Raw genomic sequence first — 16,923 nt, 5'->3', positions numbered from 1 at the left:
TCTTGCTTTATTTGGGAGGTAATTCCAAGGAGCAGGCAGGAGGGACCAGAGGAGTGAGTGCAGCAGGGAAGTCTGTATAAGGCTGAATTCTCAAGGTCACCCCTGAGGGCAGCTGGAGCTCGACCTTGCCCAAGACTTTCTGAGGAGCCTGGAGCAGCCTCTCAGAACCACCTGCAGTTCAACATGAAGGCGCTTTTTATTTCTTGTTCCCAGTCCTCCTGGGGTGAGACTGCCTTCTGGTTTGTTCACTTCTGACTTTGTAGGACCCCTGCCCAATGCTGCCTAGGCTCCCTGTGGGTCTCCTCGGTGCCAGAGAAGCCCTGGGGCTGACAGTGACAGGTACAAGGCACCAACTTAAGGCGGCATGCTGCTGTCGGGAGGTGGGTGCAGCCCCATGGAACGGCCACCACCCCGGGGGTGGATTCAGATGTGAGGCTGAGAGGCTGCAGGGCGGGAAGCAGAGGTGGAGGAAACGATAGGTAAGACCAACTTTGCCAGTTTCAATTATCAAGAGACTTTAGTTCCTTTATAAAATAACATTTTTCCTCTATGATCCTATTATGTATTCTGGGGACATGAGTGGAATACAAGGTCAAAGAGTCTAATGTGTTTAAGTCCCTTGTGTCTGTGACTTGTACTTGCAAAGTTCTGCGTGGGGGGAGGGAAGGATAAAAGAATGAAAACCCTGCTCTTAAAATAAGTGGGTTAATAGTACAAGAAGGCACGCTGAGTACAAGTTAACTTTGCAGGAGATCAGATCAGCTTTGTTTCACATGTTCAGGTCTACAGTCCTCCGCTCTACCAGCTGAGCTATCGAAGGGTGCACAGATGAGCTTTGTTACAAATGCCAACCTCAGTAGTCTGGGATGTCTACCCCCCTAATCCCATGCCAGCCTCATGGATATACACCGGCGCCCGCAGCTGACGCTGGGTGATGACATTGCACTGGTCTGGCTTAGGTTGACATGGGCGTACTGACCGCTTACTGTTCATGCAGCCTGCTCTGCAGGTCCACCAGGGCCTCGGCTGCCTGCAGCTCCCCGCTGGATGACACACTGGAGGGCGGCCTCCACTGCAGAAACTCAGGCAACTCATGGGAGCATTGGAGGTGCCTAGTCCAAACTGCAGCTGGGACTTGTCCCGTTTCTCTTGACCTCTGGGCAGAATGTAAGCAGGGGGAGACCTGGTAGGAAGAAGTTCTGTTAATTTGAGGCAGGGAAGGAGAAAGCTAATGCTGTGTGACATTAGCATGTCACATGTCACATTAGCGGTGGTTTCAGCACATCTTGGGCGGTGTGTGTGTTATATTTATCATGAGTCCTCATGAGCCCACAGACTTGTTAAGTTCAGAAGAACCCTCTGGTTCTTTATGCTGATGAGAAAATTGAGATGTAGGTAGGATAAGTGACTTGATGCAGGTGACAGGGCAGTGGGTGCCCCTCCTGAAAGGTGTATGGAATATCTGGAAAGGGGGGGGCTGGTCTGAGGGAATGGTTTTCTCCTTTGGAGCCCTCAGACCATTCAGAGATGGGGCCACAGCCTGGACAAAGCACAAGCTTGAGCCCTCAGACCATTCAGAGATGGGGCCATAGCCTGGACAAAGCACAAAGCTTTAGCCCGCGATTCTCAGCCAGCGCACTGATGCAGCCAAGGAACAAAGTGTCCAGATGGCCTCCTCTCCACCTTGTAAACCTTTGTTAACTGAGGTGGAGAGAGGGGGGAAAATCACCTATGAATACATGAAAATGCCATCATCTTTCTAAAAAATCTGTTGAAAATGCAGAAATTTTAAAACAAGGTTGATATCTCCATTTTAAGTTTGAAAGCTTTTACAATCATGTTATTTGTAAATGTCACTGTAAACTCATTTAAGTGGCCCAACATAATTGGACTTTAATTCACAGGCTTTAAAACAGCTTAAAATCCCTTGGATTAAGTACTCCTCTGCTTTTATGATGGTTCAGAGTTAAGAGGGGTGGATGGACAAACACACATATCCGTCACCGGCTAGGAGAACTGCCCATCTGTGTACCCAGCAAACCTAAAGGTCATTATGAACTCAAGGGGTATGAAAGGGTGCTCCTGCTGCACCTTTTCCGGATCCCCCATCAGTGCTGTTTGACAGTGAGAGTAACTGCATGACCCTGGCTCCTGCGACAGGGGAGCCACTGCCCGTCCTCCAAAGCATCTCCACAGGCTCTGGGGCACTGGCAGTGGTCCGTGATGGGGTAACACGCCTTTACCTCACTCGACACCTCCTCCCTGGTAACGAGGCGTGAGTACTGCTGGTAGACTTAGAAAGCATGTTTGTCATCAGGTTTTTCCTGTAGGCTGCATCACTCACTTGATGGAGTCCCTTGGAGTCATATTAAGTATCAAACTTATGAATCAAGACATAGAAGTGCAAATTTAATTCTGGCTTGTTCACCTTGTCGATTTTGAAATCAAAATGAATGTGATTTTATAGATGCCCCCAATGAAAAACCCCCGATACCGACGGCTCTAGCAGTGAGCAAGACCACGTGTCAGAACCAGAGCTCCTTACAGAGGCTGGACCCCAGGGCTGAGACAGGAAATGGTAAGTGAGCCTGGGCCATCCTCTTCTGCCGAGAAATTTTCAAAATCGAATGTGTCAAGGTCAAAAGGACAAAGAGGCCATCCTGAAGGGTATCCCACCGATCTAAAACAGGACAAGTTATGCATCCAAAAGATGACTGTAATGGGCTGAAGCACATCAAGTATATAAAATGTCATGAAGTCATAAATATCCTAAACAAACAAACAAAATACTGACCAGATAACCACCTCTGTATTCTAAACCTTGATACAAGGAAAGACACATTTATCTCATTTTCTTTTTCTGAAACCTTATTTTATTTTTATTGGAGTATAGTTAAGATGTTGTGTTAGTTTCTGCTGTACAGCAAAGTGAATCAGTTATACATATACATATCCACTCTTTTTTAGATTCTTTTCCCATGTAGGTCATTACAGAGTATTGAGTAGAGCTCCCTGTGCTATACAGTAGGTCCTTATTAGTTATCTATTTTATATATAGTAGTGTGTATATGTCAATCCCAATCTCCCAATTTATCCCTCCCCCGCCTTTTCCCCTGGGTAACCATAAGTTTGTGTATAAACCTTATTTTAGAGTTCAAAAATAGTTGATGGGAGAAATTTCTTCTTTATAGATGAATACAAGTAAAGGAATAAAATAAAAGGATAATAAAAATAATAAAAGTAAAGGAATGATAGCGTTAGGAAATCCTTTTTTTTAAACACCTGTTGGAATAATGAATCTAGGCAACAGTCATCAACAGATGCTGAAGCCATTAGGTGACAGATTGACGGGGACTATATGGTGGATGGATCAGGCTGGTGGTGATCCAGGAACCCACTATCAATCTTAATGAGTATCACTAAGAGGGTAACGAGACATTACGGTATGATGTAAAACAAATATACAGCATCTCCTCTGAAGCATCCTTGCTGAAAAAATTAAGCTGAATCTAAGCAAGCCTCTGGATGTAACTTTTAGTTTAACAGGAAATATAGCAAAGGAACCAGTTAGAAAATGTCAAATCAATACTGTGGGATATTTTACAAGGCAATTGATCTAACTTCTCCAATAAATTAATAACATGGAAACCAGGTGAGGGAGGGGGGCAGTTACAGACATGAGACTTAAGACTTAGGGGTATAACATCTAAAAGTAGTATGTGGCCTTTGTTCAGATCCTGCTTCAAACAAATCAACAGTTAAAAAATATTTCTGAGAGAAAGACATATACCATATGATACCACATGTGGAATCTAAAATATTGCACAAATGAATCCATCTATGAAACAGGAACAGACTCACAGACGTAGAGAACAGACTTGTGGTTGCCAAGGGGGAGTCTGGGGTTAGTAGATGCAAACTATTACATATAGAGTGGATAAACAACAAGGTCCTACTGTATAGCATAGGGAACTATATTCAATATCCTGGGATAAACCATAATGGAAAAGAATATAAAAAAGAATGTATATATATATGTATAACTGAGTCACTTGGCTGTACTGAAGAAATTAACACAACATTGTAAATCAACTATACTTCAATAAAAAAAATTTTAAAAATATTCCTGAGACAGTATAGAAAACCTGGAATATAGACCAGGTATTAAATGATCACAGGTAATAATTATTAGTTTTAGGCTTCCCTGGTGGCGCAGTGGTTGAGAGTCTGCCTGCCAATGCAGGGGACACGGGTTCGTGCCCTGGTCCGGGAAGATCCCACATGCCGCAGAGCGGCTAGGCCCGTGAGCCATGGCCACTGAGCCTGCGTGTCTGGAGCCTGTGCTCCACAACGGGAGAGGCCACAACAGTAAGAGGCCCGCGTACCGCAAAAAAAAAAAAAAAAATTATTAGTTTTGTTCATTGTAATAATGGCAGAATAGTTAAATAAAAAAGAAAAAAGTTTTTTGGTTATGGATTCATACTGAAGTATTTAGGATAAAAGTATATGACAGCTTGGATTTTTAAAGAAACATTCCAATAAAAAAGGAAAAGAAAAAAAGAATATGGGAGTAAATAGATGAAACAGAATTGGAAAATTTGGGTATTTTGCCATGCTGAATAAAGGGACTCATGTGAATTCATTATACTATTCTTTCTACACTTATGTGTGTTCAGTGTTTTCCATAATAAAAGTTACAGTAGAATTACTGAGATATTGTTTATTGCAAACATTAGAACCCAGAATATTAGTTCAAGACACAAATAGTGTGCCCTATATACCAGAGACTGTGGGAAGAGATGGGGACAGAGATGTTTAGATTTTTTCTGAGATGGGATTTCAAGTATATTAAGGCAAAATTTCTTATGATGGAGCCAACAGCCAAAGAACACCAACAAAAGGTAAGGCTTATTGACTACACAGGCAAGGGAGCCGGCACACCAGAGGAACCAGGCAGAGGGATGACAGGATGGGTAGAGGATTCGGGTGAAATTGAACAAAGCTGGGTTGGAGATGCAGAGAGCAAGCTTGTGTGTAAGAGAACTAACATGAGGCCTGGCCTGAGAAGAGGACCCAGGATGCTCAAAGATAAGAAAAAGGTAAGGGGGTTTGTGTCCCAAACCCTCTATCTGAAGCTCTGCATCGTCTTGGAAATCAAGGCTGCTTCTCTGCACCAGAATGACCCAGGAGGCTCAGATCCTGCAGGAAACAGAGGTGTGTTCCATTCTTATTACAGCAAAGGTTTTACAGAATGAGGTTTCTCAGCAGGGTGTCTGTGATGCTAATTAGCAAAAGGAGTGGCCGCTGGTTCAAGCTGCTGCCCCAGGAGTCTTAACCATCCAGGCAATGGTGCTCCTCCTCATAGAGCATACCTGATGGGCTCCCTCTCCACGAGCTGTAACAATGAAGTATGACTGCAACGTAACTCTTGTACCAATGACAACAAGAGCCCTCATGGCTCGCTGAGCACTTACTGTTTTCCAGGTACTGGCCATACAGCTGACAAGGCACGACTTATTTCATGATCCTGAAACGGAGCAGGACCCTAAGAGGCCTTTCAGGGACAGTCCCCTCCCCCATGTCCTCTGCTGCAGCTCCTCTCTGAAGTACCCAGATAATAGATAATGGTATCTGATGCACATTTCCTGAGTTGTTTTACAGATGCTAAAACCACCACTAAATGGAAGAAATTAACTACCTGATGACCATGAGAAGTAGCCCCCAGACCTAACTGGCACCTGAGGACTGACAACATTAACCCCTGCGACACCACCCTGCTACCTCACCATCAACCAATTAGAGAATTGTGCACTAGCTGATCACAGATCCTGGGACACCCCCTCCCTCACTTGGCCTTTAAAAATGCTTTGCTGACCCCCATCGGGGGGTTCAGGCTTTCTGAGCACCAGCTGCCTGGACTCCTTGCCTGGTGCCTGCCATAGATGCTGCACTTTCCTTCACCACAGCCCCGTGTCAGGAGATTGGCTTTGCTGCATGTGGGTGGGCAGACCCAAGTTTGGTTTGGTAACAATCCGACACTATGTATTTAGACTCCAGGTGGGTCTGGATATGTTTCCAGTTTGGGGAAATCTCAGCTTTTGGAGGCTTATTCACCACCATGGTGCCACGACCCCCTCCCTGAATTTGTATACAAATTCATGGAAGGGTGCAGCTTTTTTAGAGGGAACTGACTTTTTACCCCCCAGAATTCTATCAAATATGCTCAGTTCTGCTCCTTCCTATTCTTTCTTCTACCTAATGAATATTTACCAAGTCTCCAAATGCACCCAGGTGTACAGAGTCCGCAGGTAGAATCCTGGTCAAAGAACCAACCAGCATCTCTTCATCCCAAGATACCATCTACCCTCCCTGTCTAGGCTTGGTTCAGCCAAACAGCATTCCTTCTTTAGGTCAAGGTATGGAAAACTGCCTGTTTTGTTCAGGCAGAACTGTCACCGCATCATTCCACAGCTCCAGCCTGCCGCCCCCCTCCCTTCCCCACGCCAACAGGCGCGCAGGATACACTCTCTCCTCCTGGGACCAGGGATCATCTCCGTTCCACTGCTGAAGCCCAATAGATGTCCTCACCTTTGCTGCCCTCTCGCGGCTGGTCTGAAGATGATCACTGTTGCTTCAGGGGTTATGCTCGCAAGTGAAATTTTTTTCACCTATTTTTCTTTCTTTGCTTTACTTTTTTTCCTTGCTTTGCTTTTACTTTTAAAAAACAACATCAAGAGTATGTCTTATTTAAAAACATTATTAATATATGGTGCCAGGAGTTATCATACTGTATATGTAATTTCAACAAGGAAATTCACGTCATATTTACTTACATAGGTAGACATTAAAATATTAGTGGCCTGAGGATTCAGTTTATAAGGACATATGGCTGTATAATCTTACGGAGCTTGCCAAATTTACTCCAATTGGTGAAATCAGCACTCTTGTATCTGTTTATTAGCCTAAACTATTTTCATAGCATATCCATGCACATTTTCAGGATTCAAATTTGCTTTAAAACAAAGTCAGTTCTGGCCTCACTCTCCATGGCGACCGTCTGCTTTGTGCTGGGTGCTCTGGCCATGGCAATGCCTGAAATGCTCTCCCACCAGAGACCTGCCTCCTTTTCTTTGAATTCAGCTCACAGATCACTCCAAGAAGCCTCCTGCTGCACCCCAGGCTGGCCTAACGTCTTCTGCCTTCCAGGGTCCTGCTCATACATCAGGACTGCCAGCTGGCTCATCACTATAATCACCCATAGCCCCTCCAGGCAGGAGCTCTTTTCTGCTTCCCTCTGCAGCTCTAACAGTCAGTGGGTACCCAGCATGATCACAGCTCTTTAATAAATGTTTAATGAATGAATGAATGAAGAGGGCAAGGGAGAACTAAATGAGACAAAGGCTCAGGAGAGGATGTAACTAAAAGTGCAGAAGAAGGAGCTTCTCATTCCAATTAGGGCAACCAGGAACAAAAGTCCCGATGGAGAAGGATTTAGATAAACGGAAAAGGCGGAGGAAGAAGGTTTTAGGCTATACTGTTTTTTTCATAGCATTTATAACAGACTGCTCTTACCTCTTTGTGTGGCTATTTAAGTCTATGTAATCAAGTCTCCATAAAAACCCAAAAGGACCAGATTCAGAGCTTCCAGGTTGGTGAACAGGTGGAGTTTAGGGGAGAGTGCTGCCTGGAGAGGGCAAGGAAACCCCACACCCTTCCCTATACCTGCCCCTAAGAGTGTCTTTCATCTGGCTTTCCTGAGTTATATCCTTTTGTAATAAACCAGTAATCTGGTAGGTAAAATGTTTCTCTGAGTTCTATGAGCTGCTCTAACAAATTAACAGAGCCCAAGGAGGGGGTCACTGGACCCCCCAATCTATAGCCGGTTGGTCAGAAGCACAGGTCATGTGACAACCTGGACTTGTGACTGGCATCTGAAAGGGGGGTGGTGGGAAGCGGGCAGTCTTGTGGGACTGAGCCCTCAACGTGTGGGAGCTGGTGCTGCCTCCAGGTAGATGGTGTCAGAATGGAGTTGAATTGCAGGCCCTCAGCTGGTGTTGGAGCATTGCTGAGTGCTGTGTGGGACACCCACACCCCGCCCCCTTGGCCAACGCGTACACTGTAGTTGGGTGCAGAACCCTTTTATCCCGAAACTTTAACTTGACCGTAACGGGACAATGAAGCATCTGCAATGAACTGAAGAATTTTAATCCACGCTTAATTTAAAATTTAGAAGTTTCTCCCTCCAAACACCCCCCCCAAAACCCTACTTAACTTGCTTTGTTTACATCTTTATTCCTTTATTTAAAAAATTATAATATATATGTGTATGTGTGTATATATATATATATATATATATATATATATATATAAAAAGCTCCTATACCAATACAAAATATTATTAACTAAAGGGTTATTTTTGCATAAGTCTACGGTTATAAATGTTTACATCCAAAGTACTAGTCTATTTTTCATTGCTCCTTTTCCTTACCATATATTACTTCTTCTAACAAAATACAAAAGAAAAAACCGGGAGATAAAATTTCTTCCTTATATTTGTTAGAAGAAGAAACAAAGGTCTCTCAAGAATATATTTTTAGTTAGCAATAACTGTCACAAAACACAAGACTTAAAATTATGACACTTACCCATTACATTCCTTTATTGTACTTGATCAATTCTGTTTGATGTATAAAAGTATCTGATACCAGTATTAAATGAAGGTTAAAATTAATTTTAAATTTGCTACTGATAAGCGTATACATGGTATAAGGAAACTAGAGACCCCTTTCAGATCACCAAAGTACATAAATAAACGGCTAATTTGCAAGTTCTTTCACTATTTGAGTTCTGAAGTCAGTATTCATTCTTGTTACCAGTGACCACCAGAGTTTTGAGAAAATAGTTTTCTTTGTAAATATTCCACTAATTCATTTCTTGATTTTAGCATCTCAATCTCGTAATAGGGAATCTGTAAAGAGAGGAAAATAAATCCATCCTCATCCTTCATAATCTGAAATTACCTTGGGTTTGGTTACCCTTTCCGCCTACCACACCCTCCCCACAGCAGCGTGTAGGCTCCCAGCAGGCAGAGATCCCAGCGGTGCCTGTGACGGTGCTGCCAGGTAGCAGAGGCTCAACAATAGGTAGAATGTCTAAATAAGAATCAGACATGATCCCTGCCCTCAAGGAACTTACAAGTTAGGTGCTAACTTAAAATATACAAAAAGTAGGCAGTAATACTAAGCAGAACATGCAAAACAAATTGGTGCTCTAGTGCTGAGAGGGAGTCGACACTTCAGATTAGGGTGAAAGGTCAACCTGAGCTGGGAGTTGATGAACAGCCAGAATTTAGACACTCAGAGAGGTGGGGACCACCTGACTCACATCAGCAAGGGAGAAAGGCCAGACAGAAGAGACCACTGAGCTGGGAGCAGAGGGCCTGGCTGCGGGCAGACCTTGAAGGGACTAGAATGTTGAGATATAGATGTAGTCTTTATCCCATAAGCAGTAAAGAAACAATGAAGGTTTCTAGGCACACACTGGCACGATTCACTTTAGGAAAATTAATCTGGGTATGTACAAGACGGAAAGGAAAAAAGTAACCAGACAGGAAAGCAGAGAGGAGACTGGTAGACAGATTAGAGAATGGAAAGCTCCATGGACATTCATCACGGCTCATCACCTAAGACCTTGCTAAGTGATCTACGATGTAAATACAAGTAAGAGTCTTAAACATTAAAAACCAATGAAGATCCTGCTTTTAATGGGTCATCTTGTACATTCTCGTCATTAAATCAAAGGGAAATTAAAACAAAACAGATATTCCAATATTTAGTAATTCTAAAAGCAAAGTAAAGCACAGCTCATACAGAATTTAGGTATGTCTCACTTTTGGAAAAGAGAAAATTTGAAATTCGTGATTTCAAATTACACATCAAGAGACTTAAGCCTAATGAACAAAGCTGGCATTTAAACCAGACTTAAGAGGCTTGGTCCACTGGGCTGGCATACTACTTAGTATCCTGGAAAAAGCAAATCTGAACTAGAAATGGCTTTTAGGAAAAAAAAAAAAAAAAGGCAAAACCATACCTGGACAACTTGATAACCAAGTAAGTACAGATGTCTTTGTTTAGTAGCTTCCTTTCCCAGTAAGTGTTTGCTATTCAAACAAAATCTTTTTGGACCATCAATGCACAGTGCTACCCTAAAAAACCAAAGAGGAGAGGGAAACTTAATTTTTAAAACAATCCGAAGTATTTATATGGTTTTAGCTGCCAGAGTTTATTTGGGATTTGGCTATTCCTTCGTGCCAATACTATTTTCAAATGAATCATGACTGTTATCCATTAATCTGTTGAAAAAGAACTCAACTTAATTAAATTAAGGTTCACAAGATATTACATGGAATTTCCAAAACTGGTATGCCATAGTGTTTTAATTTTCAGAAGCATGTCTACTTTTTTCACTTTCTTAAGAAAACAATCCCTGTGTATTAACCTCAACAAGTCTTATAACATATAAACCACAACAGTTTTCTTTACCTTTTATGTATATCTTCATCAACTGTAAATGGTAATACAAATCCATCTTCATCTAATTTAATTTCAACATCTGGTAAGAGAAGAAAGGAAAAATTCTTCGTGTGATACCCTCACAAACACTAGCTTCCTTTTCTCCTTGTTGTTTTGATTTCTTCCATACTGCATTTATCAACTGGGCAGAAGGCTGCAAAGTAATGACCACACCAGACAATGGTGAGAATTTTAATTTAATCAGAGCTTTGCCCAACCAAGTCAGCTTTAAACTAAGAGGGCCTTCACTGCACTAAAACAAGGAGGGGGCCCTCAAGGTATCTGGGGCATGATGTGAATCACACACACTTTTACTCTCCTTATAACAACTGGTGGGAATAGTGAAGAAAATCCTTTGAGTAAAGTCAGACACCCGCGCAACTGGCACCTTGCATCCCTGGAGCTCCAGTGCCCAGGGAAGGTGAAGCAGCCGGCAGCCCAACACGTGGGCCCTGGGCGCCGGCAGGCTCCCCCTTCCCTCCTTGTCAAAGGAGCCCATAAAGGAGGGGATTGAGATGTGACCACCTGAAGCCTAGAAACACCGTCCTCCCTGAGCTCACTGTCCTTTACTCATCAATTTGAAAGGAGAAGGACTTTGTAGTCAGCGCTGTCCGCGATGATGCAGACGCTTATACCTGCTACTGAGCACAAGTGCAGCTAGTGCAACTGGGGACCTGAACTGTGAATTTTCAAAATTGGAATTAATTTAAATTTAAGTAGCTACTGGTATGTGTGGCTATTACATTGGACAGCACTGGCCAAGAGGATGAGAGCAGCTAACAATTACTGAGCACTTACTGTCTCCCAGGTATTAGTCTGAGTTACCCCATTTTGTCCTTAAACAAGTCTTTGAGGTCACTACTCCTCTTACTCTCATCTTGCAGATGAGAACAAGCAAATGAATGCCCCGAAAGGATGCCCAAAGGCATTCGGCTACTATGTGGCTAACATGGAGTCCCGACTCTTCAGCCCTACCGTCCACCCCTGTTCCAATTTGCCTGCAGGTAAGGGCCAACTTCATTTTGTTTCCAGACCTTTGGTGGCTACTAAGCCCCACGTGTTCCATCAGAGGACAGCACACTGAGGTTTAGTTAACAACAACAGAACTCCCTACTACTTACCTATCGTGTAACAATAGGGTGTTAACACTTTTGAAGCAAAATACAATCTTGCTCCTAAAAGGTCAATCAGTCCAATCATCACAGATTTATAAAGCTGAAAATCCATGGGGGTCTCCAGGGAAGAGCATGGAGTAAGAAATGATTTCACTTGATATTTAGGAAGAAGTTTTGGACCCTAAAAATGTATGTGCAAACATGAGAAAGAAAAATAAGATACAAAATCAGAGAATAAAATGAAGGTTGCCTGAGTATAAAGTCTGATCCAATATTACTTTATAGGCATGATGCTTCTCCAGGACTTAGGACAAATACCTTTCTCAAAATGACAACGCCAAATATTCTTGTTATAGTTCAAGCCCAATAGTCCAAAATATCTTTTAAATGTGTTTAAATGTAGCCAATGGTCACTGAAAGAAAGAAAGATAGAAAAAAAGAAAGAAAGAAAGAAAGAAGGAAAGAAAGCTCAAGAAACATCTTTGGAACTCTCAGAATTGCTTTAAGGGCCTTGAGGAAACACAGCTGAAGTTTTTAATAGTGGAAATTGTGATAAAGCTGACATTTCAATTTAGAAAGAAAAGGACAGCTATGTAATAATGGTGCTAGCAATTGGTTATCCATCTGGAAAAGAACTAAGAGTTCTGCCCCACATTACAGACTATAATCTATTTCAAGTAGATTAAAGATCTAAATATAGTATGGAACACAATAATTTTTAAATTTAGTAAAATATTTATATTACCTTAGGAGTCATAAAATATACCCAGCAGCTATAAAAAATGAATAATTTGACTACAGAAAACTTAAAAATTTCTGTATAGCAAAAAGGCATCATAAACAATATTAAATTAAAACTAAAAAAATTTTAAACCACAAACCAGGAAGAAATATGTACAACGTACTTAACAGTTAATATGTTTTACAATGTGTTCTAGGACAAAAAACAAATACAAAAGAGAAAGACAAAAGACCCTACACAAATAGAAATTAAGGTGTAACAAGGCAATTCATAGCAAATGTAAGTGACCAGTAAACATGTGAAAATATGCTCAACTTCATTATCGCTCGTTAAAGTGCAACTGAAGCATGTGACTTGACATTTCACTGAGTCAAATGACAAAATCAAAGGGACTAAGAACACACCGCAACACAAATGGGGACACGTGGTCACCTTCATTCACTGCTGGTGAAATATGGCATCTACAACTATACGGGAAAAAAAAAATGTCAGTCTATTGAAAATTAATCCAGTAATCCCACATTCAGGAATCTAGTCTTTAGATTAAAACAACAAAAAGGTTCCAGTATGACAGGATATGTAAGTATGTTTATGACAGCATGGCTGATCAAGACAAGCATTTGAAAAAGCCTGAAAATCCATCAATGGCGGGACAGTAGAATAAATACCGTGAAATATCAGACCATTCTTTAAAAGTATACATTTGATCTTTACCTGTTACCCCTGAAGAATGTCCATGATATACTGGGAATAAAAGCAAATTGTAGTTTGAATAGTCCCATTCCATGAAAAGAGAGAAACTAGATGGTGTTTATGAGTACTCATAAACGTGGTTCAGTCAAGTACGGAGAACACGCAGGAATGGGCAAGATGGAGGTACCATTTCGGATCCTAAACAACGTGTCTGATTAAGTTAGGAGAATGGATCCTTAGAAAGCTTTATACAAAGCTCGAACTCCATGTAAACTGAATTCTATCACGTCAGAGTGAAACTTCTGCTTGGTTTAAGAACATACTCAGTAATGGTTCAGGATCTATTCAGTGCATAAATTCACACCTCTATATCCAACAGCCATGGGGAATGCTAAAACCCTTTAAAATCCCTAGAGAAAGTCTAAGAGCACTAAGACTCATAAGCCTGCCATACTTGATAAAACCTTCTAAGAATCTTACACGGTAGGAAGTGGGTCTTTCAAGGACAAGAACACAGGAATAGGGTCAATTTATTAGAGAAAAGGCTATCTGGTGGCAACTACTCCAAGTGAATGAAAATTCTGCTTTCTAATGAGGTTACTGAGACAGCTCAAAAGAGAAGGAACTTAAAAGATTCGGGAGCGGAGGAGGTGCTGGAGAGGAAGGAGGAGGCAAAAGAATACCATCCCTGTAGGGAAATAAAGCAATGCAGCTCATGCTTTTACCTTATAGAACGGGCATTCTAGAATCGCGGTTAAGAAAAGTTGGGTCAGTTGTGCTAGGCTCAGTCTGTCCAAATAGGGCTCTTCACCTGAAATAAAAAGCATCCCAGTCATAGTTAAGCTTGAACTTTGGTGTGTGTAATAAGAGAAAAGAATATCCAGAATGCACATTAATTCACTCCAGTAAGGGACTTTTAAATGGACACTAGGAAAAGAACTTGTTAGAATTAATTATACCTTCTTGCCTCCCATCTCAATGAAATCTCATTTTGGCTTCCAAGAACGCATGATCCTAACTAGAGAATATAATTAAAAGTGACAAATGTAATGTTAGTAGAATTTGTAGGAATTTCCTTTACCTACGGAGATCTAGATTCCGGCATATTTGGGTGGCTTTGCATTAAGATGAACATCTTCTCAAAAAAAAGGAGTGATACAGTTGTTCTCATCAAAGACGCTAACATGTAATTGTGACACTGCCTCAGCCATCACCAGATCCCTGCAAGAAGACTCAGTTTCTCAGCTAGGGCAGCAGAGTCTGTTTACCCGAAACTGTTTTCTCTCTCCATGCAATGTTCTAGCATTCTTTAATTCTGTGTTTATAATAGCATCTGCAGCTTCGGATTTCTTCGTTAGATCGTTATGGAAGAAAAAATAAAGGCAAAGAAAGCACTGCTCAATAAAAAAGGTACATATGTGACTTGAAAACATCACAAGTTCAAACGCTAAGTTTTCTACTTTCAGAAGTAATAACCAACTCACCTTGCAGCTGCTGAAGAAAATACGGGCTGAATATTTTGGCCATAAAGTTGACTGGATGGCATTCAATAAGTGAACATGAATGGAGAAGTTTCAATAGTGTTTTGGGTGGAAAATAATTGAAACGAGTGAACAGTATGTTTTCTAGCCTCCTAAATAAAGCAGAGGCATTTGGTGGCAAATAATTGAGTTTTCCAAATGGCTCCATTAACTCAGCAGTTTGATTAGGTGAAAATTTTTCTGACTGACAAACAAAAGTTTCTGCCACTGCATTGAGGATGGGTTTTGAAAAAATCAGCTTTCTACTGCAATACTCCATGACTTTGCTGACAACCTCGGGATCCAGAGTGAGACAGAGGGAAGCAACGTGTTGCTCTAGGGCTTCTGTAAAAAATCTGTCATTGTACCCAAAGTAGATGAATGCCTCTAAGACTTCTTTGAGCTCTTCATTAGTGAAATGGGGGATATGCCTCACAACATATTTACCCAATTTTATAACCAGCGTAAGTGCCTGAGTTTGATCAAGGACCACCAGGGCGGTGAGGATTTGGCTCAGCAACTTAGGACTCAGGTTGGAAACTACTGACAGAGAAAAGTTATTTATCTTATGTAAAAACGTCTGGTCAACTTTTTCAGGACATGCCTGCAGTATTCTGTAAAGGGTCACAATATCCTCGGGGGTAAATTCTTCCAAATTTTCACCTTGCAGTTGATATATAATCAGGTCTAGTGTCGAACAACCTGGACCTTGCAGTTTAATCAGACATTCCCCCAGGATACAAAGACTGTGAATGTCCAGGCTACCCATTTCGAGACGATGCTGGCACTCTGCCAGGAGGCTTAGCAGCAAGCGACTTTGGGGATCCACATACAGGGTCAGGGCTTGCAAAGCAGTCACCAAACCCGTGTTTGACAGATTTGAGGGGTCCTGTGCAAACTGATTACACAAAGCTTGAAAGGCGCTATTCTCCAGTATTTCTTTTGGCAACCTTTGATCATCATCGTTTTTTTCCATTTCACAAACCCGATGTAAGGCTCCTGCTGCCATAGTATCAGGCAAAGTCTGCAGTGTGCTTATATAATGTAAGACTTCTTCCGATGAAGTGAAGCTGTTTAGTCTCCTGTAAAATATCTGTTCATCCACATTTTTAACACTGTGTTCAGACCTGTCCCAAGCGTGTGCTTGAGAGAACACTGGCTCGCCAACTGGATGAAGGTCATTTCCGTTTCCTGAATGGAACTTTTTAGAATGGGCATGATGGAACCTGACCCTAACAGGCTCAAGTTGCAGTGACCAGAACCATGGATACAGATGCTCCTTGACTGTCTTGTGAACACAATTTACACGTTGAGTTTTCAGACCAGCCAGAGCTCCATGTATCCGAAAATCAGATAAATGACAAAGGTTCCTCCGCAAGGTAATTAAAGCCATGCCACCAGACTCTCAACTCCTCTTGATTTATAACTATGTTAAAAGAATAAAAATAACACGGTCAAATATACTAGAACACAGTTTATTCAACATCAATGCCTATGGAACTAAGGATGAGTACCCCAAAACGAATGATTCCCACTAAACATTTCCCACTCAAACAGAAGTACCAGAAGAGCAGCGTCTCTGCACCCTAGAGCTTAGAATAGCGGCTGGATCTCGTAATAATCGCTCTCATTTGCCAGGCAATGCTGTACTTAATTACGCCTCCTATGATTTGGTTGATGGGAGGAATTGCGTTTAGTTCAACTTCCCCAAAAGAGGCAACGGGTAAAGTGGCCATTAATTCGGATGGGTCAAAGCAAGGGTGAAAAAAGCGCTTAAAGGGCCTTGAGGTGTTGGTTTCCCCTCAGTTAGGATCTTGTTCCAGGTCTGAGGAACAAGAAGGTCTAGCTTGGCAGATGGGAAGAAAGAAATGTCAGTAGAATAAAAAAAGACGCTGGTCAACGACGGGATAAGGTGGGTGGCGCGCCCACACCTGAACACCCCCGCTGTGGAACCTGGTAACACGAGTGCGCGGGACGGAAAGGACGGGGGACCCCGGGGACCGCGTCCTCCCTGGAGGGAAAGGACCCCACGGGCCGGGCGCCCCCCTAAACCGCCGGGAGCGGCGCCCGAAGAGCGGGGCGAGCCAGGGAGCGCAGGCGCCTTAGCGAAGCCGTGGGCCACGCACGCCGGGCCGGAACAACCGAGCCCAAACCCGGCGTGGACACCTACCTGACTCGGCTCGCTGGGGGACCCAGAGCACAGCAGCCTCTTGGAGCCCCCGTACGCGCACGCTGTACTGGGGCCCAGAGCTTCGGCGCCTGCGCCTGGAGAGGAGCCGCCC

The 16,923-nt window shown here is 42.5% G+C and overlaps 1 protein-coding gene across 4 annotated transcripts; it reads right to left on the bottom strand.

Moving 5' to 3' along the window:
* Positions 1-8,626: 8,626 nt before the first annotated feature.
* FASTKD3 (FAST kinase domains 3) lies at positions 8,627-16,906 on the bottom strand. 4 transcript variants are annotated; one of them, XR_004349419.1, is made up of 7 exons: positions 16,812-16,906; positions 14,606-16,067; positions 13,847-13,932; positions 11,693-11,867; positions 10,542-10,725; positions 10,090-10,204; positions 8,627-8,968 (listed from the first exon to the last, which is right to left on the bottom strand). XR_004349419.1 is itself a non-coding variant. In XM_032628939.1 (7 exons), the coding sequence occupies exons 2-7, from the start codon at positions 16,032-16,034 to the stop codon at positions 8,870-8,872; spliced, it is 1,974 nt and encodes a 657-aa protein (XP_032484830.1). In that variant the 5' UTR covers positions 16,035-16,067; positions 16,812-16,896; the 3' UTR covers positions 8,627-8,869. The 4 variants fall into 4 exon arrangements, 2 of the variants coding, with proteins under 2 accessions (XP_032484830.1, XP_032484831.1); XR_004349420.1 differs by adding an exon at positions 14,203-14,470 and having other exon boundaries at positions 10,542-10,611; positions 11,693-13,932; positions 16,812-16,902; XM_032628939.1 differs by having other exon boundaries at positions 10,542-10,611; positions 16,812-16,896.
* Between the last annotated feature and the right edge of the window lie 17 nt (positions 16,907-16,923).

The sequence above is a fragment of the Phocoena sinus genome, chromosome 3 (genome assembly GCF_008692025.1).
Source record: "Phocoena sinus isolate mPhoSin1 chromosome 3, mPhoSin1.pri, whole genome shotgun sequence".
NCBI lineage: Eukaryota > Metazoa > Chordata > Mammalia > Artiodactyla > Phocoenidae > Phocoena > Phocoena sinus.
The sequence above is the reverse complement of the archived record's forward strand: the minus strand, read 5'-3'. Positions and strand labels throughout refer to the sequence as shown.